The sequence below is a fragment of the Clytia hemisphaerica genome, unplaced genomic scaffold (genome assembly GCF_902728285.1).
Source record: "Clytia hemisphaerica strain Z4C2 unplaced genomic scaffold, Clytia hemisphaerica genome assembly, whole genome shotgun sequence".
In the NCBI taxonomy this organism is placed as follows: domain Eukaryota; kingdom Metazoa; phylum Cnidaria; class Hydrozoa; order Leptothecata; family Clytiidae; genus Clytia; species Clytia hemisphaerica.
Genome location: NW_027103598.1, coordinates 1,938,029 through 1,953,733, shown reverse-complemented (window position 1 = coordinate 1,953,733; position 15,705 = coordinate 1,938,029). Strand labels below are relative to the sequence as shown.

Sequence of the window (15,705 nt, the reverse complement as noted above, 5' to 3'; positions counted from 1 at the left end):
ATTCGTGTTAATAATATGACTAGTAATATTTGTGTAGTAAGGTAACCATTATTGCAATCAATCTTAGTATCAAACATTATCGTAATTGACAGCTTGGGAAATACTGCGTGTCTTGTTTTTGATATAAATAAGCTTTCATATTCTTTCAACACCCCCTGACAATTAAGCTAGGCTAGACTTACTACCTCTTTCCTCTTTCCTAATCCAACAATACATGTTTACATAGTTGACACAAAACAGATACTGTCAACTGCTCTAACTTGGGACTATCTGACAAAACATGGAACAGCAATTCGGCCACCATTTCACCGAACCTTCAAAGTTATTTGATTTGAGTTAATGAACGACGTATTAAAAAATACACGATTTCTCTCTCGCACCGAGTAGGCTTTTGAATCGAAATATGAGAAAAATTTATAGTGGAACACACGCAAGTGTCTGGAACGAAGAAGAACAAATTAGTGGCAAAACGATGGAGCGTTTGCCATTACTCGTGCGGCAAGTTACACACTTATTTGTTAATCCCATTGGCCGATAGGCGGTTAGACGGTGGGCGTTCTCTAATTCTCCAATTGGCATTCGGTCATTTTGAATGAAAACAAAAAAGTTTAAAAGGGCGTGCTATCAGTGAAAGTTATTGTGACAAGTTATGACAGTAAGTATGAATTGTGAAGTTATCAAAACAAATTTGTTGTCAAAAAGTTAACAGTAAGTGAAAATACAGGACAGATATCAACAGGTCCCATGTTTCCCAGTTGACAGTATTACTATTGCCAGAACAGGAAGTAGTGCACACCTAAAGTGAATGGTATTAAACAATTAATGTAATGTTCATTATTAAATTTTATAATCTTTAAACTTTTTCTTTTAGAGAATCTAAATAATAATGTCTAAAAAAGCTCAAAGAACCAAAGGGAATGCAAAGGTATTTTTCGTTGTTTTTTTGGACCTACCGGGAGGTCCTTTAATTTGACCGTTGTCCGTTCGTCTGTTACAAGCTTTTCTCGGGATTGGCTCATTAGTTTTTTTTTAATTTTTTGCACAATGATACAAAATGGCAATGCCTGAAAAGTGACGGAGCCTGATTTTTGAAAAAAATTTTTGGGGGGCAAATTTGGGCCAAAAACTACCTAAAAATAAGGTTTTTTGGACTTTGTGCAAAATTGCTTCATTAGTTTTTCCTGATTTTTGGCAGAAAGATAGAGTGCAAGGTACCCTAAAATGTGGCTGAAGTAATTTTTCTCGGAAAATTTTTTTTCGTCGTCAAATACGGGTTTTCGCAAATTTGGGCCAAAAACTACCTAAAAATAAGGTTTTTTGGACTTGGTGCAAAATTGCTTCATTAGTTTTTCCTGATTTTTGTCAGAAAGATAGAGTGCTAGGTACCTTAAAATGTGGCTGAAGTAATTTTTCTAAGGAAAATTTTTTTTTGTCATAAAATTTTCAAAAAAAGACGACCAAGTTACACAATGATAAAAGAAAATAAATCAGACATTTTTGCATTGTTCTAAAACTTATTGTGTTTGCTCAATACCAATAGTAAAATGCAGAGTACCTACTTTTATCTGATTTTGATCAAGGTAGGTCCATTCAGCATGTTGCTTGTTTTTATTCCATATCACCAAGGCAAGCTCTGTACCGGTGTAATGTCAACATCTTCCTCTAATTCTCTCACTCTTCCTTAGAGATAGGAATGATAGGCAGGTCAGAATCAGTCTGTTAGACCTGCCTGGGTTGTTTGTTAGACAAACTTTTATTTAGGCATACTTAGGCTCCAAATTGGTGAGAAATTAGCATAATGCTAAGCATACCCCTAAGCTTAAATGCTTGTGTATCTTTTCTAAAACGCTGACCTTTTTAGGGTTACTTTTAACGCTATTTTAGCTTTCTTAGACCAAAGATTTTTGCCTGCGGTGCCAAATTACAAAAAAACTTTTTTTAGCCTAATCAAATGTTCCGACTTAAAAATTCAAAATTTCCATGAACCCAAAGAAAATCAACAAAACGAAGTCTAAGCATATAAATAAGCATAAATTCTTATAAAGTATATTCTTATAGAAAAACAAACAAAAACAGAAAAACATAAGAACAAAAGATGAACAAATGTATTGAAGATATACAAGTCGTGTCAGATGGGCAATGTCGATACTGTCTTCTTTGAATTTTTCTTTTCTTTAATTTTCAAAGATTTCGCATATTTTCAAATGTTTTGATTTAGACTTAATAAGTTTGTGAGGTATTAGATATTCGCCCCTGCAAAGTATGGGTTTTTGAAATTTTTAATATTTTTTAGTAAAAATTTTGTTGGTAAGAACTACATTAAATAAATGGGAAGAGAGAAGTGTGAAAATAAATCCTGGTAATACTGGATACTTTCCAGTAAATGAAATGGACTGATCATCACAAAAAGACCCGCACACACCCATGCATGATAAATTGAGATCCACACACCAACTCTAAAAATTTGTACCCACCCAAGCACCCACTCTAACCCACACACCCACTTCACCCACACACCCACACACCCACTTCATCCAAGCTATTTAGCAGATCTAATTGAAAGTTGTACAAACAAATGAATTTGTGCACATTTGTGGCTATTTCAGGCTATTTTTAAATTCACCAAAATATTTGTAAGGGTGAAAAGTGGTCATATAATACAGATATGATACAATATTTATTTTTATTTTCTAAAACACAGCCTTCGAGCAGCAGTCGAGCAGCCAATTTTCTTAATCAAGAAGGGAAAGCTGGTTTCATTGGATTTTCTGGATTACAAGGAAATAATCTTGGTTATGTCCCGCAAGTTAAAGGTGACGAAGAGGAAATCTCAGGTGACCTGCAAATGTTGATGCGAAAAATGACCAAGAAGGACACAGTAACCAAGCTGAAAGTATGTACAGTGTGTTTTTTGTAATATTAAAATTGTGGATGTCAAGGCAAAATCTAGTGTCTTAGGAAAGTGAGAATTTTTCTATAAGATAAATCTTTGACAACCAGATTCGGCCTTGGGTCATGTGGTTGAATCTCTCCTTTGTAAGATGAAATTGGCCAGTTTTATTGTCAAAGGTTCAATCATCTTATTTATAGAAAGATAATTATCTTCAATGCTTCTTTGAAATTTTGCCATTCCAAAAGTTAATTTAAAGAAAAAACAACAAAGTTTTATTTCAAGATTTTAACATGGCTTGTATAAGAGCACTGAAGATGTTTTTTAATCGAAAAGCTTTTGGTTTTCCTCAATCTTCAATGCATTTCTCAAGAAAATCAAAGTTAGACTTGAAGTAAGTGATCGTAGACAAAGTAAAGTATACTGACTGAAGTTTTGAAGTAGCGAGTAGATGAAGTAATAGGTAAACGAGTGTATAAAGTTGCGAGGTAGTGGCTTGATAAAGAAAGATGCGAGGTAGCGATTAGGTAAAGAAATAGATAAATTAGTGAATAAAGTAGCAAAGTAGCGAGTAGATAAAGTAATAGAAAAACGAGTGAATAAAATTGTGAGATAGCGACTTGATAAAGTAATGGATAAACAAATGTGTGGAGTAGCAAAATAGGCGTTGTCTTATAATTTTTTAACTTCCCATTTTTGAGTTAGAAAATCTTTTTTGGTCGCTAAATCTAAAATTCGCTTCGCATTTTGCGAAGTGTGAAGCTATAATTCAAGCCCTGATACATTTCACTATGCATAATTTTTATTTCAATTCATTCTACCTTTATTCTCAATGAAACACTTTCAGGCAACACAAGAGTTTACCGAACTCTGCAAAGTAAAAGACAATGAAGCCATTGGAAAAATCCTATCATTTTGGCCAAGAATTTATCACAAACTTTCTCACGTAAGAATATTTTTTGACTGTTAACTATAAAAGAATTACTTTATCAACAAAAATCCTTTAAAAGCCCTGACCAGAGCAGTTTGTAAGCATTTACTCATTTAGTAACAGATTCCCACTATTATACACTGTCACTATAGCAAACTGTGGTGCAGTGGTAGAGCATCCGGTTGTGGGTTCAACCCCCAGCCGGGTCATACCTAAGATTCTCAAGATGGTACTTGATACCTCTCTGCCTGATGCTCAGCAATTAAGAGAAGGATCAAGGGTAAGTGGAGAAATCCAGGGAGAAAGAGTGGCGTCCTCCCCTACCTTCGGGTAGATAGCTATCAAAAGAGGAGCCTTCAGGTCGCCTCCGACTGCGGTTGCAGACTTTCTTATTTTACACTATCAAGATCTTTCTGGTTTGTTCTTGTATAAAGCAAACTAAGAACTATTTATTGCAATTAACAATGATCTAATCATAGGATTTTGATCATCGAGTAAGAGAAGCAACACAGCAAGTCCATTACCAACTTGTTACTAAAGCTGGGAAGAAGTTGGCACCTCATTTAAAATTAATAATTGTTGACTGGCTTATGTCTCACTTTGATAATTACGTACCTTCAGCTGCTATCGCTAAATCTGCGTTTGATCAAGCTTTTCAAGAAAAGAAACGAAAAGATGTCTTCAATTTTTGCAAATCAGAAATATTTGAGGTAAAAAGATTTTTATTGTCAGGTTCCTTAATGATTGCATTGTTTATTTTTCAAATAATGACCTATTTGGAAATTTTGGCCTTCTGATAAACACCATGAAAAAAATTAGTAATAGCTTATCTTATTGTTCTCACAACATATTTGCACCATTCGTAATGTGATAATGAAAAGCATTCCAACATCTCTATCTTTGTAGGCTGTTTCTAATCAAATTTTGAACGAATCTCCTGATACATTGAGTGACCCAAAGTAAGTGCAATACTTTGTTTTTTTATGTTCTCTTAAAAATTCCAATTAATTTTTTAATCTCTTCCATTCTAATGCCTTTCATTTTCTCTGCATTTCATTGCTAATCCTTAAGGAATTGGGCATAACACCCATAAATTTTTGACAGTCTTCTATTTGACATGCCCTTATCCCATGGTTTTAACTTGTCCAATATTCATACCTGGCATTGGTTTACCCACATGAACAGTCTACTATTATTATTATTATTTTAGATTTTTAAATTTTCTCTCTTTTAGAGTTGTACCTGTTGAAGAAAGAGAAGCAAAATTCACAAGATATATTTCGAGCTCTTTTCATTCCATGAGTCTACTGCTCAAAAACCTACCAGAAAATGACGAAACAACAAAAAGTCATTTTGTGAATCTGCTTTCGCAAAAGAAATTTTGGAAATTCGTGAAACACAAGTCCCCTATGGTAAGAAAAGCCTTTTCCTTTTAGAAATGATGATTTAATTTTGATGTTAACGTTGTTTGAATTCAATATTGTTGTGGATTACCTGGAATATTGATTTTTTCTTTTTTGATAATTCAATTAAAGAAAGCTATCAGAAACACTCAAAAAGATAAACCTTGATAGTAAGATCAATATGTCACTAAATAAAGAAAAAAACGTCCCAAGATATGAATTTTAGAAGTCAGTAGACAATCATCCACCTTTCCATTTTCCTCTTAAAACAATGTAGAAATTAATACAGTCAAAGATTTGTTGAAAACTACAGTACAGAAGACCTGGATTGAAATTGAAGAAACCTTGAAGTACTTTCTGAAGTAGGGGTACTAAAGGGGGAGAGCCTCTTCTACATTATGCTGCAGCTTGCCATTTTTGTCAAACTTCCAATTGCCCTTAATATTTTTTTTCTGGATTTTATCTATTCTAGATTCGGAGTTCATTCTACACTTTCATTACTGTTGGTTGTCAAAATGGTGATTCGTTGTTCACTGAATATCTATCGCAACTCTGCCCTGCTGTACTAACTCACCTTGACGAACAAGATTCAAGTGTCGTCAAACCCATGTGGGATGCTGTCCTGTTATGTCTCTTGAAGTACAATGTAAGAATTTTATTTCCCCTCAAAAAAAGATTGAGAATTTAGCGTAGCAAAGAAAACTGCCCTGATAATATTATGTTTTACTAAGTTTTAACTTGCCACAAATATTATTGTTTCTTGAGATGACCGCCAAATTGACTCCTAAATCATTGATTCTGAAACTGTCCCCCTTAAGGTAACCAATTCTTAAAATCCTATGGATGTGTTTCAAAAGTTCAGAACATGTACTCAACATTCTCAGGAATATGATTAAAAGCCGAGAATCTGAGAGATGTCTCGATGATGATTTTTGATCTTATCTAATCCCTTTGAGAATGACGTGTTTTGGATTTTTCATTTTACGTTTGAAGTTTAAAACCGAACTTCAAATCAAGAGACCATCCTATATTAAATAGCTGAGTGCTTTGAAGAGGCTCGATTTATTAAAGGACCAACCCTTGCTTTGATACTGCACTCAAACATATTTTTCTTTATCACTTTTTTTGAAGAGACAAACTTACTTTTCTCTGTCATTTTAGGGGAAAAGCCTAGTTGGGGAGGGATACTATCCTCGGGGGAAAGCCACTCAATGTTAATATTATGATAGTCTACATAATATACAGCTCCAGGCTTTTAGGCCTTACTCTTGGTCTATAGGCACTGCTATATGCAGCCACTAGTGGCCCCCACCGGGAATTTGCTTTTTAATTGGATTAAACATAATAGCGTTTTATAGAAGTTTTTAACAAAAGAAGTTTATCAATAGAGATTTCAAATAAAAGAATGTTTAAAACACAGCTGATTTGCTTAGGTTTAGAAACTCTCTATTGTTTCACTAAAACCCTAGTGCGCATGCGACGTATCTGGAGAAATTCAATATTCAAAACAAGAACAGTGCGCATATCCCGAAGAGTAGGAGTTTTACGCTCGAAACGAAGGAAGATATGACGTAGCCTATATTATAGCGAATTCCAGATAGAATTGATGGTAGCAACTGACAGAAAACAACTGGCTATTTTTAAATTCAATGTTTACTTTAGATAATCTGTCTCAGTAGTCTAGATACTGAAGCTGATTGCATTATGTTATACACGCTCGACTAACAGTTTAACTAACTTTGGATGGCCTTTTTAGATCCGATCTGCAATTTTCTTGGTTATTGTTATTAGTACCCTAGAATCAACCATGCCGAGTTGGTTGTTAAAAGGGCAAGATAAGAACATTGAAAGTTATATGTGCCAAATGATTAAGCTTTAGTTATAAAAGAAACCTTTCAACATTCCTTATTCCTATTATTTGAAGACGGAATGATAATCAGTAATACTTCATTATCTTTTTAAGGACTGTTGGACGCATGTTAACAGCCGCAAAGCAGTGTTCCCAGGACTTTGGAAACTGTTGAAAAACTGTGGTTATGACAATGTGCAGTTTGTCTACCCCAATTTTCTTCCATTCATCACTAATATTCCAAAAGAGGTAAGTAATAGTAATATATTAGATCATCTAAAGAAAATAGGGTTTCGTTAATAACTTTTTCTACATTTACCATACAAATCTGTTCAAAAAATTTTTTCGTAATCATCTTTCTCTATTCAGCTCTATCGAATCTTTTCACCCAATAGTTTTAAAGAAATAAGTAAGAATACAAATATATTTTACCTGTCGATTTCACCACTTTCAATTTTTTTCAATTCTCTATAATACCAAATGCCTTTTACCGAATAAAACTATTTGAGTCACTCATATGTAATTTATACAAGCATATTGATTACATTCTTATTATGTGAAGGATATAGATCATGCTGCTTTTGTGTAATGACCCTGCTGAAAGTCTAGGAAATCATGTTGGTTTGAATTAACTAAAATTGGTTCTGTCTAGGAACTTTTACTGTTTTAATTCAAAGCAGTGTCAATTCCATTACTTCGACAAGAAAATGTTTTATGGAATCAGATGACGTCATACCTAACTTTTTTTTTAATTCACGAAATAACCTGATGATTTGAAGGTTTCTACATTTCCTGGTCTATTCATATTTATCCAGTATGTAATTGTTTTGGATAACCATAAGCTATATGTACAATCTATAATTGCGCTATTGACACTTCAAATACTCCCAAATTATTTGTAGGTATCTGGAGATGGCCTTGGCTTTTACAATGAGTTCTTTACCAATTTCACTGAGGGGCTACATTCAAAAGAAGGCATCTCTCAAAAAGATGCTGACATCATCATTAAATCACTCATGGAGTGCATTCGCTTCCTTATCGTAAAACGCGCTGATGAGACACAACTCATTGAATATATTTTTAATGAACAGGTAGTTTTAATTTCTAAATTTCATTGGTGATTTTTCTTCATTTGTCTCTATTGGTTCTAAAAAATTAAGACTTTCTCTTCTCGATGGAATGGAATATAATCTTTGGATCGTAGAAATTTTAGCGAGACTAATTTTAGCGTATATTAGCGAGTCAGGAAAATCTTATTTAAGCGAATCACGATTTCAAAAAATTTCGCGTGGATAAATTTTAGCGAATACTCGTATTACATTATTGACTGAGTTCGTTTGCTAGCATTTCTCTGCACTAAAACCCTTCGTATTGATAAATATGTATTAAGACAATATAACCAGAAATTTCGCGCGGATAAATTTTAGCGATCTGTTGATTCGGCGTGTTTTAGCGAGATTTATTTTAGCGAAAATAGGGAAAACTCGCTAAAACGCTAAAATTAGTCTCGCTAAAATTTCTACGATTAAAGTAATAAGGAATTGATTAACTAATGAAAAAGTAGAGGGATAATGATATAATTGAATACAGTCAACTCTCTCTCTCTCTCTCTAATTCGAACCTCTTTTATTCGAATCTCCCTGTTATTCGAACTAAGATATTGGTCCCTTCAGCTTGAAAGTCCTTAAAATACTTTCTGTAATTCGAACCTTTCTCTAATTCGAAGAAAAAACTCTTGGTTCCTTGAAGATCGAATGAGAGACAACTGCACTAACAAGAAATTATATCGTCTATGATCACACCCGAAGGCACCCTATGGTATTTACATTGTAGCTTTTCTATATATTTTTTTCAGTTGAGACCGTTGATACATTTGATGTTTTCCAAAGATGAAGAACCAAAGATCTGGTATCCAGCATTCATTACTGAAATGAAAACCCTCCTCTTCTTCCTCGCTGCACAGTCTTCCAACACGCAAATAGAATCTTCAGAATATTTCAAAGGTGTCGAGCAAAAGCTCTGGTCAATCGTCACTGATGTAATTGTAGACCAAAACACTTTTACATTCAGATATATACATTCAAGTTCTTTTAATACCCTCAATGTTCTTTTAAATTGTTTCTGCATTGAAATCAGCGACGAGAAATCAGACAATGTTGTTCTGCTCGAAGATAAATTCAACGGCAATTTATTTCAGTTCCTACAAACCATTGTAAAATCTATACTACCCATCTTGGATAAGGAAAATTATATCAGGAAATATTTTGTCAAAATGGTTATTCATGCATCAAGCAAGTCTTTATTGGTTTACACTCTGAACGAGTTTGGATGCAACGGAGACTTCAAAGAAGCAGAAACGATTTCGGTTGTCCAGTGCTTCGCTGAGAAAATGATCAAATCGTTCATAGAAAAAGATTTTGATATTGTTTTTGTCAAGACGTTGGTTGCGATTGCTTGTCTACTTAGCAAAGATGATAAATGGAATTATTTATCATTCCTCCTAAAAGTAAGTTTCCTTTCCTTTGTTTAATCCTTCGTATGTTTCTACATTGCCAAACTTTCAATTTTAAAAACTAAGCTTGTCATCAAAATTGGGCTCAATTTCTACCTCTTGATATAAAACGGGTTTTTTCTTGAAGAGACTATTTTATGATTTTTACAACTGCTCCTTTACATTGACTTGTCAATGAAAAACGAGTTCAACCGCGTGGACGGTAAGAAGCATAGTTCGGACCCCCCCCCTTTCTTAAGGGGGGATGACACCTTCCAAAAAAGTGAAGAAGGGGGGATCAGAAATTTTCATCAAAAAGGGGGGGTAGCAAGGAGGGGGGATCGTTTAAGAAGGGGGTTTTACATATATTGTAGATTATTTTCCAGCACTGTTATGAAATTCGGTCTGCATGAAAGGAAGTTCTTTATTTTCACTAAAAAGTGGTATTATATTTGCCAGACTTAATTTTTCTTTACTGTTTCCCTTCCCTTTTAACCATAAAAAATTTTGCCCAAAACCCTTGGGGGATAGGCATTTTTAAAGGTTGGGGGGGATGCCAAGAAGGGGGGATCATTTAAGAAGGGGGGAATCAGACCCCTTTCCGCACTATGAAGAGGATCATGCGGTGAGTTTGAAGCTCCGAAGGGGCCGTATTAAGAAATTTTGTCTGAAAACCACACGGGTCACGTGTTTAGGATGGGAAATAAGAGGCTTCATTTCCCATCCAGAAGCTTTGGATCTAGCCCCTTCGAGGCTTTGAAATCAATGGGGCCTGCGTGGAAAAAGTGTAGACAGAGTGGGGAAGGGAGTTAAAATATTGCCAAATGTGTATAGATGTTTAATTTACCGACCCTTAATTCGTTCAAATTATTTTTTTACAGGATTTCTTCACAGATGCAACAATGAAATCACATTTCTTTTTGGAGGTATGCTAGAGTGTCTAATGTCCAGTATTAAATCGACAGTAGCTATGATTAAGATGATAACAAATAATTTGGTGTCCTTTGTCATTGGAATTATAAAGAATTTGACAACTTTTGTTCTGATTCGAAATGGAATTAACATCGTTTTAGCTTCTTTCCTTCAAAGATTGAAAACCATCTGGTGAAAATTGTTCCTCGAATCTAACTTACCAATTCAAATGTGATAATTTCCTTTTTTTTAACAGCTTACGCATAACAAAGACACCGATATCCAATCATGGTGGCTTACGCACTCAGTTCAAGAAGAGTTGGAAATCCTTTGCACCAATGAAAAACTCGCTCAAACAGATGCATGTTGGGTTATATGTCGGTTTAATATTAGGAAATTGAAAGGTAATTATTACTAGGCTAGACTACACTATTCAGTCCAACGAGCTCTGTCCATCTCGGAATGTGCTCATGTCAGAAATTAGACCTGTAGTAATGTATTCCTGTCGCCCGCCCAACCATCGTGCGTGATGATTATAATGGGTTTCGCTCTTATTTACAGTCGAGGTTCTATCAAATGATTAACCATATTGAACATTAAAACGTCGAATTAGATAATTATAGAAGCAAAAAGGGATGTTTATTGATTCTGTTTGTGTCTTTATCACGGTATTGAGGATACCAGAAGGGTCTGAAAGAATTCTTTTTTCTTTGTGATGACAAACACGTTCCTTAACCGCGCACTTAAACACGCGTTCCTTGAGAAATCAAAAATTTTCTTGAAGAAATGAAAACATCCTAAACTAAAAAGCTACTTAGCATGAGTTACCCGAAAAGGCGCGCTTTCAAACGATTTGGCTGTACTTTGATATTAACTCGAACATTTTATGATATCATTTTATTGCTGGTATGGAAACCTACGTTTGCGGATAGTTCATTATCATTGTGATTCTAAGTGATTTATTTTGTAATAACCAGAAAATTTCGGTTGAGGGTCGGCTGTTCTAGATGTGTTCGAATTTTCTAGGCATAATGGCTTTCGAAGTGCATCTTATACAAAACTGTATAAATAGCCCACTGATGAGAAAAGAATCTCTCAAAAGATAGCCAAACGTAATTCTCGTGATCCAAGGCACGATAAACTTCCAAAATGTATGTGTACATGTGTCTTTTAAATATAAAAATCCAAATTTTTTTGTGGATGTGTTCTTAAGTTCTTTAGTTGTAAGCCTAAAAATGTTCTAATTTGTTCTTATTTTATCATTTTGTCAGTATTTTGGCGATTTTCCTATGAAGAACAGATGAAAAAGCCTAATAATGTTCTTAACTTGTTCTTAACATTTTGGCCATCGAAGCCATATGTTCTTATATAGTTTGTTCTTATAAAAGAACGTGTATTGAAGTCGTAATGTAATTTCTCACTCTGATTTTTCAAAGTGTGGAATATCACAATTTAAAAAAATCGCCCATCAATCCCCTGAGTAATCATTAGTGATTGCCAACCAATTGCAAATTATTCCATCTGATTTTCTACTAGATAATCCATTACTGGTCAAGTTTTCTGATTCAGTATTAACATTGATGGACAAAGTCTTTGGGCAACCGGATTCTTCTTTGATTCTTCACAATGTGTTTGAATGTTTTAATGAACTGGCAATTTCTCATATTGTAAGTTTAATATTCTTGGAAATACTTTTTTATTGTTATACACGTTTTTTTTAAGGTTATCCAAAATTTTGAAGCCTTGGGATGTTTTAACATGTTCTTATTTTCCCTATTTTTATGTATTTTTGTCAATTTCCTAAGAAATTGGCTGTTTTCCAGTCCGCGAAGCCTTAAAATGTTCTTAACTTGTTCGTAATATTTTGGCCATCAAAGCCTTATGCTCTTATATAGTTTGTTCTTATAAAAAAACGTGTATCTCGATAGGGTAAACTCTTTTTCAGCGATATTTCGTTCACTTTTAGAGAGCTTCACCTGGTATTTAACTTCGTCGTTATATCATTTGAATTTGGTTATTCTGCAACTTGTTTCTTCTGGTGTATATCTTTTGTAATAACCTAATAAACCATTATAACCATTAGACCATTTTTTATTTGCCTTCGGCTCGAGTCTCTTAGTTTTTTCACTTTTTTATTATATTGTAAGTTCGTCGTGACTGTTTCTCAATTACTGATTTATAAAGAAGTTTTTTATTTGATTCACGAATTTTCATCTAAAAGAGTGTTTCAGTGTCCAGAAATACCCCCACCCCCTCACAGGTCTGACTGACTACATTTATTCTTCTCTTTTTTTGCCAGGATGTCACCGATTCATTTCGCAAAATGCTATATAGCATTCTCAAAACCTCTTCAACTGGTAAGGTGATTTTTATAATATTAAGGGTGGCTTTCACACGCCCAACTTGACCGCCCACCTTTCCATGTTTACATGTGTTCTATGATTCAACTTTTTCCCGACTTTATTTATTTCAGATGCCTAAATAAACGCTCCCCGTTTATTAATTTTTGAAAATATTTTCTGCTATCGAAAGAAGAGTCCTTTATTTGCTCTAAATAGCCTGGTTATTCAGTGGTAAAATTTCCAGCCATCCCCCACCCGTAATTAGGTCCCTTTCTATTAGATTTTGAAATTAGAATTCATCAATCCAACAACACTGTTCAGACTATTTTGATTGATACCTTAGATTTGGCAATACCGTCGAAAAAACCCTTGAAGAATGGGATGACAAAAATTGCACGATCTTCAGATGAAGTTTCGTCGAAATTTGTTAAAGATTTGGTTGATCAAGTTTATAGTTGGACTAAAGAAATCGATGTGCAAGAGTAAATTTTATTTTTTCATTTTCGTTTTTCTGAAAATCTGTTATAAAGAAAGTCCTCAAAATCGAGCTGTAATCGAAAAAGAACTTCCCGTGTGATTGTTTCAACAAGATGACTCGTCAATTTCCATCTGTTTCTTAAAAGTGTCGGATTTGTTATCAACTTTTGAACCGTATTCAATTTTCTCTGTGCATTTTTTAGTATTTTTACCTAAGAGTCTGCAACGCCTTAAAGGACACTGCTTAACGTTTTTCCTACCATTTTGCTTACACAGCAATTTTAAACAAAAGAACTTTTTCTTCCTCATGCACCGCTGAATCACAAATTTTGAGAACTTAAAAATCATACCTTTAATTTTGTCCTTACAATACTATCAAATTTTTGCCGAGGTTGTCAAACTCCTTTTCTTTGCTCCTGTCTTTTCAGTTTGTCCAGATCAATATATGAGATGATTTTTACACTCCAGAAAGATGAAAATACATCAAAACTATGCGGTGAAGTCACTGTTGCTGTTTTGACCAACGAAAAGGTTTGTAAAAACAGGGTTATATTTGGGTCTTTGATATAACCATATATTTATGCATATCTTAAGATTCATCCTGTTGTATATATACTAGCCGTTTTTCTATTAGTTTCAGTTCCCTTGCTTTTTAGTTTTAAGGATTTCATGATAAAAAATATATGGATGTGTTTCAAAAATTTCAAAATGTGTGGCAAAATTCTCAGGAATATGATTAAAAGCCGAGAATCTGAGAGATTTCTTCATGATGATTTTTGATCTTATCTAATCCCTTTGAGAATGACGTGTTTTGAATTTTTGACCTTTGACTTGAAAATTAAAGAATGATTTTTTCAAGAGCGATACCATCCTACAGTGAAAATTTTGAGTGATTTTTGAAGAGGCTTTTTTTAAAGAAACCAACACTGCCTTGATACACCGCTCAGACAGCCTTACAAGTTTCAAGTTTCTTTATTATTCTACGTGTGTTTTACTTTCATCTTTTCTTTTAAACGGGTCTATCCTTATTCGGTTGTTTGCCTTATCGGGGAAAAAGTTTTGAGAACAAAAATCTTCAGCGTGTCTTTGAAATAATTTTAGTCAGGGGCACATTTGCCTTTTTGAGTCTCAGTATCTTTTACATTCTTTTTTGAGTTTGTAGAAAGTAAAGTATTTCTATGTGTATGGATGTGTTTCAAAAATTTCAAAATGTGTGGCAAAATTCTCAGGAATATGATTAAAAGCCGAGAATCTGAGAGATGTCTCGATGATGATTTTTGATCTTATCTAATCCCTTTGAGAATGACGTGTTTTGAATTTTTGACCTTTGACTTGAAAATTGGAGAATAATTTTTTCAAGAGCGATACCATCCTACATTGAATTTGAGTGATTTTCCTTGAAGAGGCTTTTTTTAAAGAAACCAACACTGCCTTTATGCACCGCTCAGACAGCCTTACAAGTTTTAAGTTTTTTTATTATTCTACGTGTGTTTTACTTTCATCTTTTTTAAGCGGGGCCTATCCTTATTCGGCTTTGACATATTCACTTGTTTGACTTATTGGGTAAAAAGTTTTGAGAAAGTGAAGTTTTTTTCAAACCCAAGTCTTCAGTGTGTCTGTAAAGTAATTTTAGTCAAGAGATAATTTTGCCTTTTTGAGTCTCGTTATCTTTCAAATTATTTTTTGAGTTTGTAGAGAGTAAAGCCTTTCCATGAGAATGGATGTAATTCAAAAGTTTCAAAATGTGTTGCACATTCTCAGGAATATGATTAAAAGCCGAGAATCTGAGAGATGTCTCGATGATGATTTTCGATCTTATCTAATCCCTATGAGAATGACATGTTTTGAATTTTTGACCTTTGACTTGAAAATTGAAGAATTCAATTTCAATGAGCTATAATAACATCCTACAGTGAATTTGAGTGATTTTTGAAGAGGCTTGTTTTAAAGAAACCGACACTGCCTTGATACTCCGCTCAGACAGTCTCATTATTTTTTATCATATTCCAGGCTAGGTTTTGTTCTTAATTTGATCTTATTTTTAATCCTCTCATACCTCTGCTGTTTATGAAAATGTTTTCGTAAAACAGTGTTTGCTGATAATTTGCATCAAATAAGTTACTACTTGATGAGTTTAGTAAAATGTAAATACCCGTGAAAGGGTCCCCTTGAATTTGAGATGTGCTTCGAAATTTGCGTCAACATTCTCAGGAATATGATTAAAAGCCGAGAATCTGAGAGATTTCTCCATGATGATTTTTGATCTTATCCAATTCCCTTTTGAGAATGACATGTTTTGAATTTTGACCTTTGACTTGAAAATTGAAGAATTCAATTTCAATGAGTTATAATAACATCCTACATTGAATTTGAGTGATTTTTGAAGAGGATTGTTTTAAAGAAACCGACA

The 15,705-nt window shown here is 33.9% G+C and overlaps 1 protein-coding gene across 1 annotated transcript in view; it reads left to right on the top strand.

The window, feature by feature from the left end:
• The first annotated feature begins 865 nt into the window (after window positions 1–865).
• Window positions 866–15,705, top strand: part of LOC136801960 (E3 ubiquitin-protein ligase listerin-like) — a 31,419-nt gene continuing 16,579 nt past the window's right edge. Inside the window, exons 1-16 of the mRNA XM_067058658.1 lie at window positions 866–925; window positions 2,702–2,893; window positions 3,738–3,836; window positions 4,301–4,531; window positions 4,728–4,780; window positions 5,056–5,233; window positions 5,697–5,870; window positions 7,188–7,322; window positions 7,976–8,164; window positions 8,929–9,579; window positions 10,446–10,490; window positions 10,733–10,880; window positions 12,013–12,143; window positions 12,776–12,833; window positions 13,162–13,300; window positions 13,724–13,826. Coding sequence (XP_066914759.1) covers window positions 887–925; window positions 2,702–2,893; window positions 3,738–3,836; window positions 4,301–4,531; window positions 4,728–4,780; window positions 5,056–5,233; window positions 5,697–5,870; window positions 7,188–7,322; window positions 7,976–8,164; window positions 8,929–9,579; window positions 10,446–10,490; window positions 10,733–10,880; window positions 12,013–12,143; window positions 12,776–12,833; window positions 13,162–13,300; window positions 13,724–13,826 — 2,565 coding nt within the window. The 5' untranslated portion in view covers window positions 866–886. The remainder of the gene's footprint in view (window positions 926–2,701; window positions 2,894–3,737; window positions 3,837–4,300; window positions 4,532–4,727; window positions 4,781–5,055; window positions 5,234–5,696; window positions 5,871–7,187; window positions 7,323–7,975; window positions 8,165–8,928; window positions 9,580–10,445; window positions 10,491–10,732; window positions 10,881–12,012; window positions 12,144–12,775; window positions 12,834–13,161; window positions 13,301–13,723; window positions 13,827–15,705) is intronic.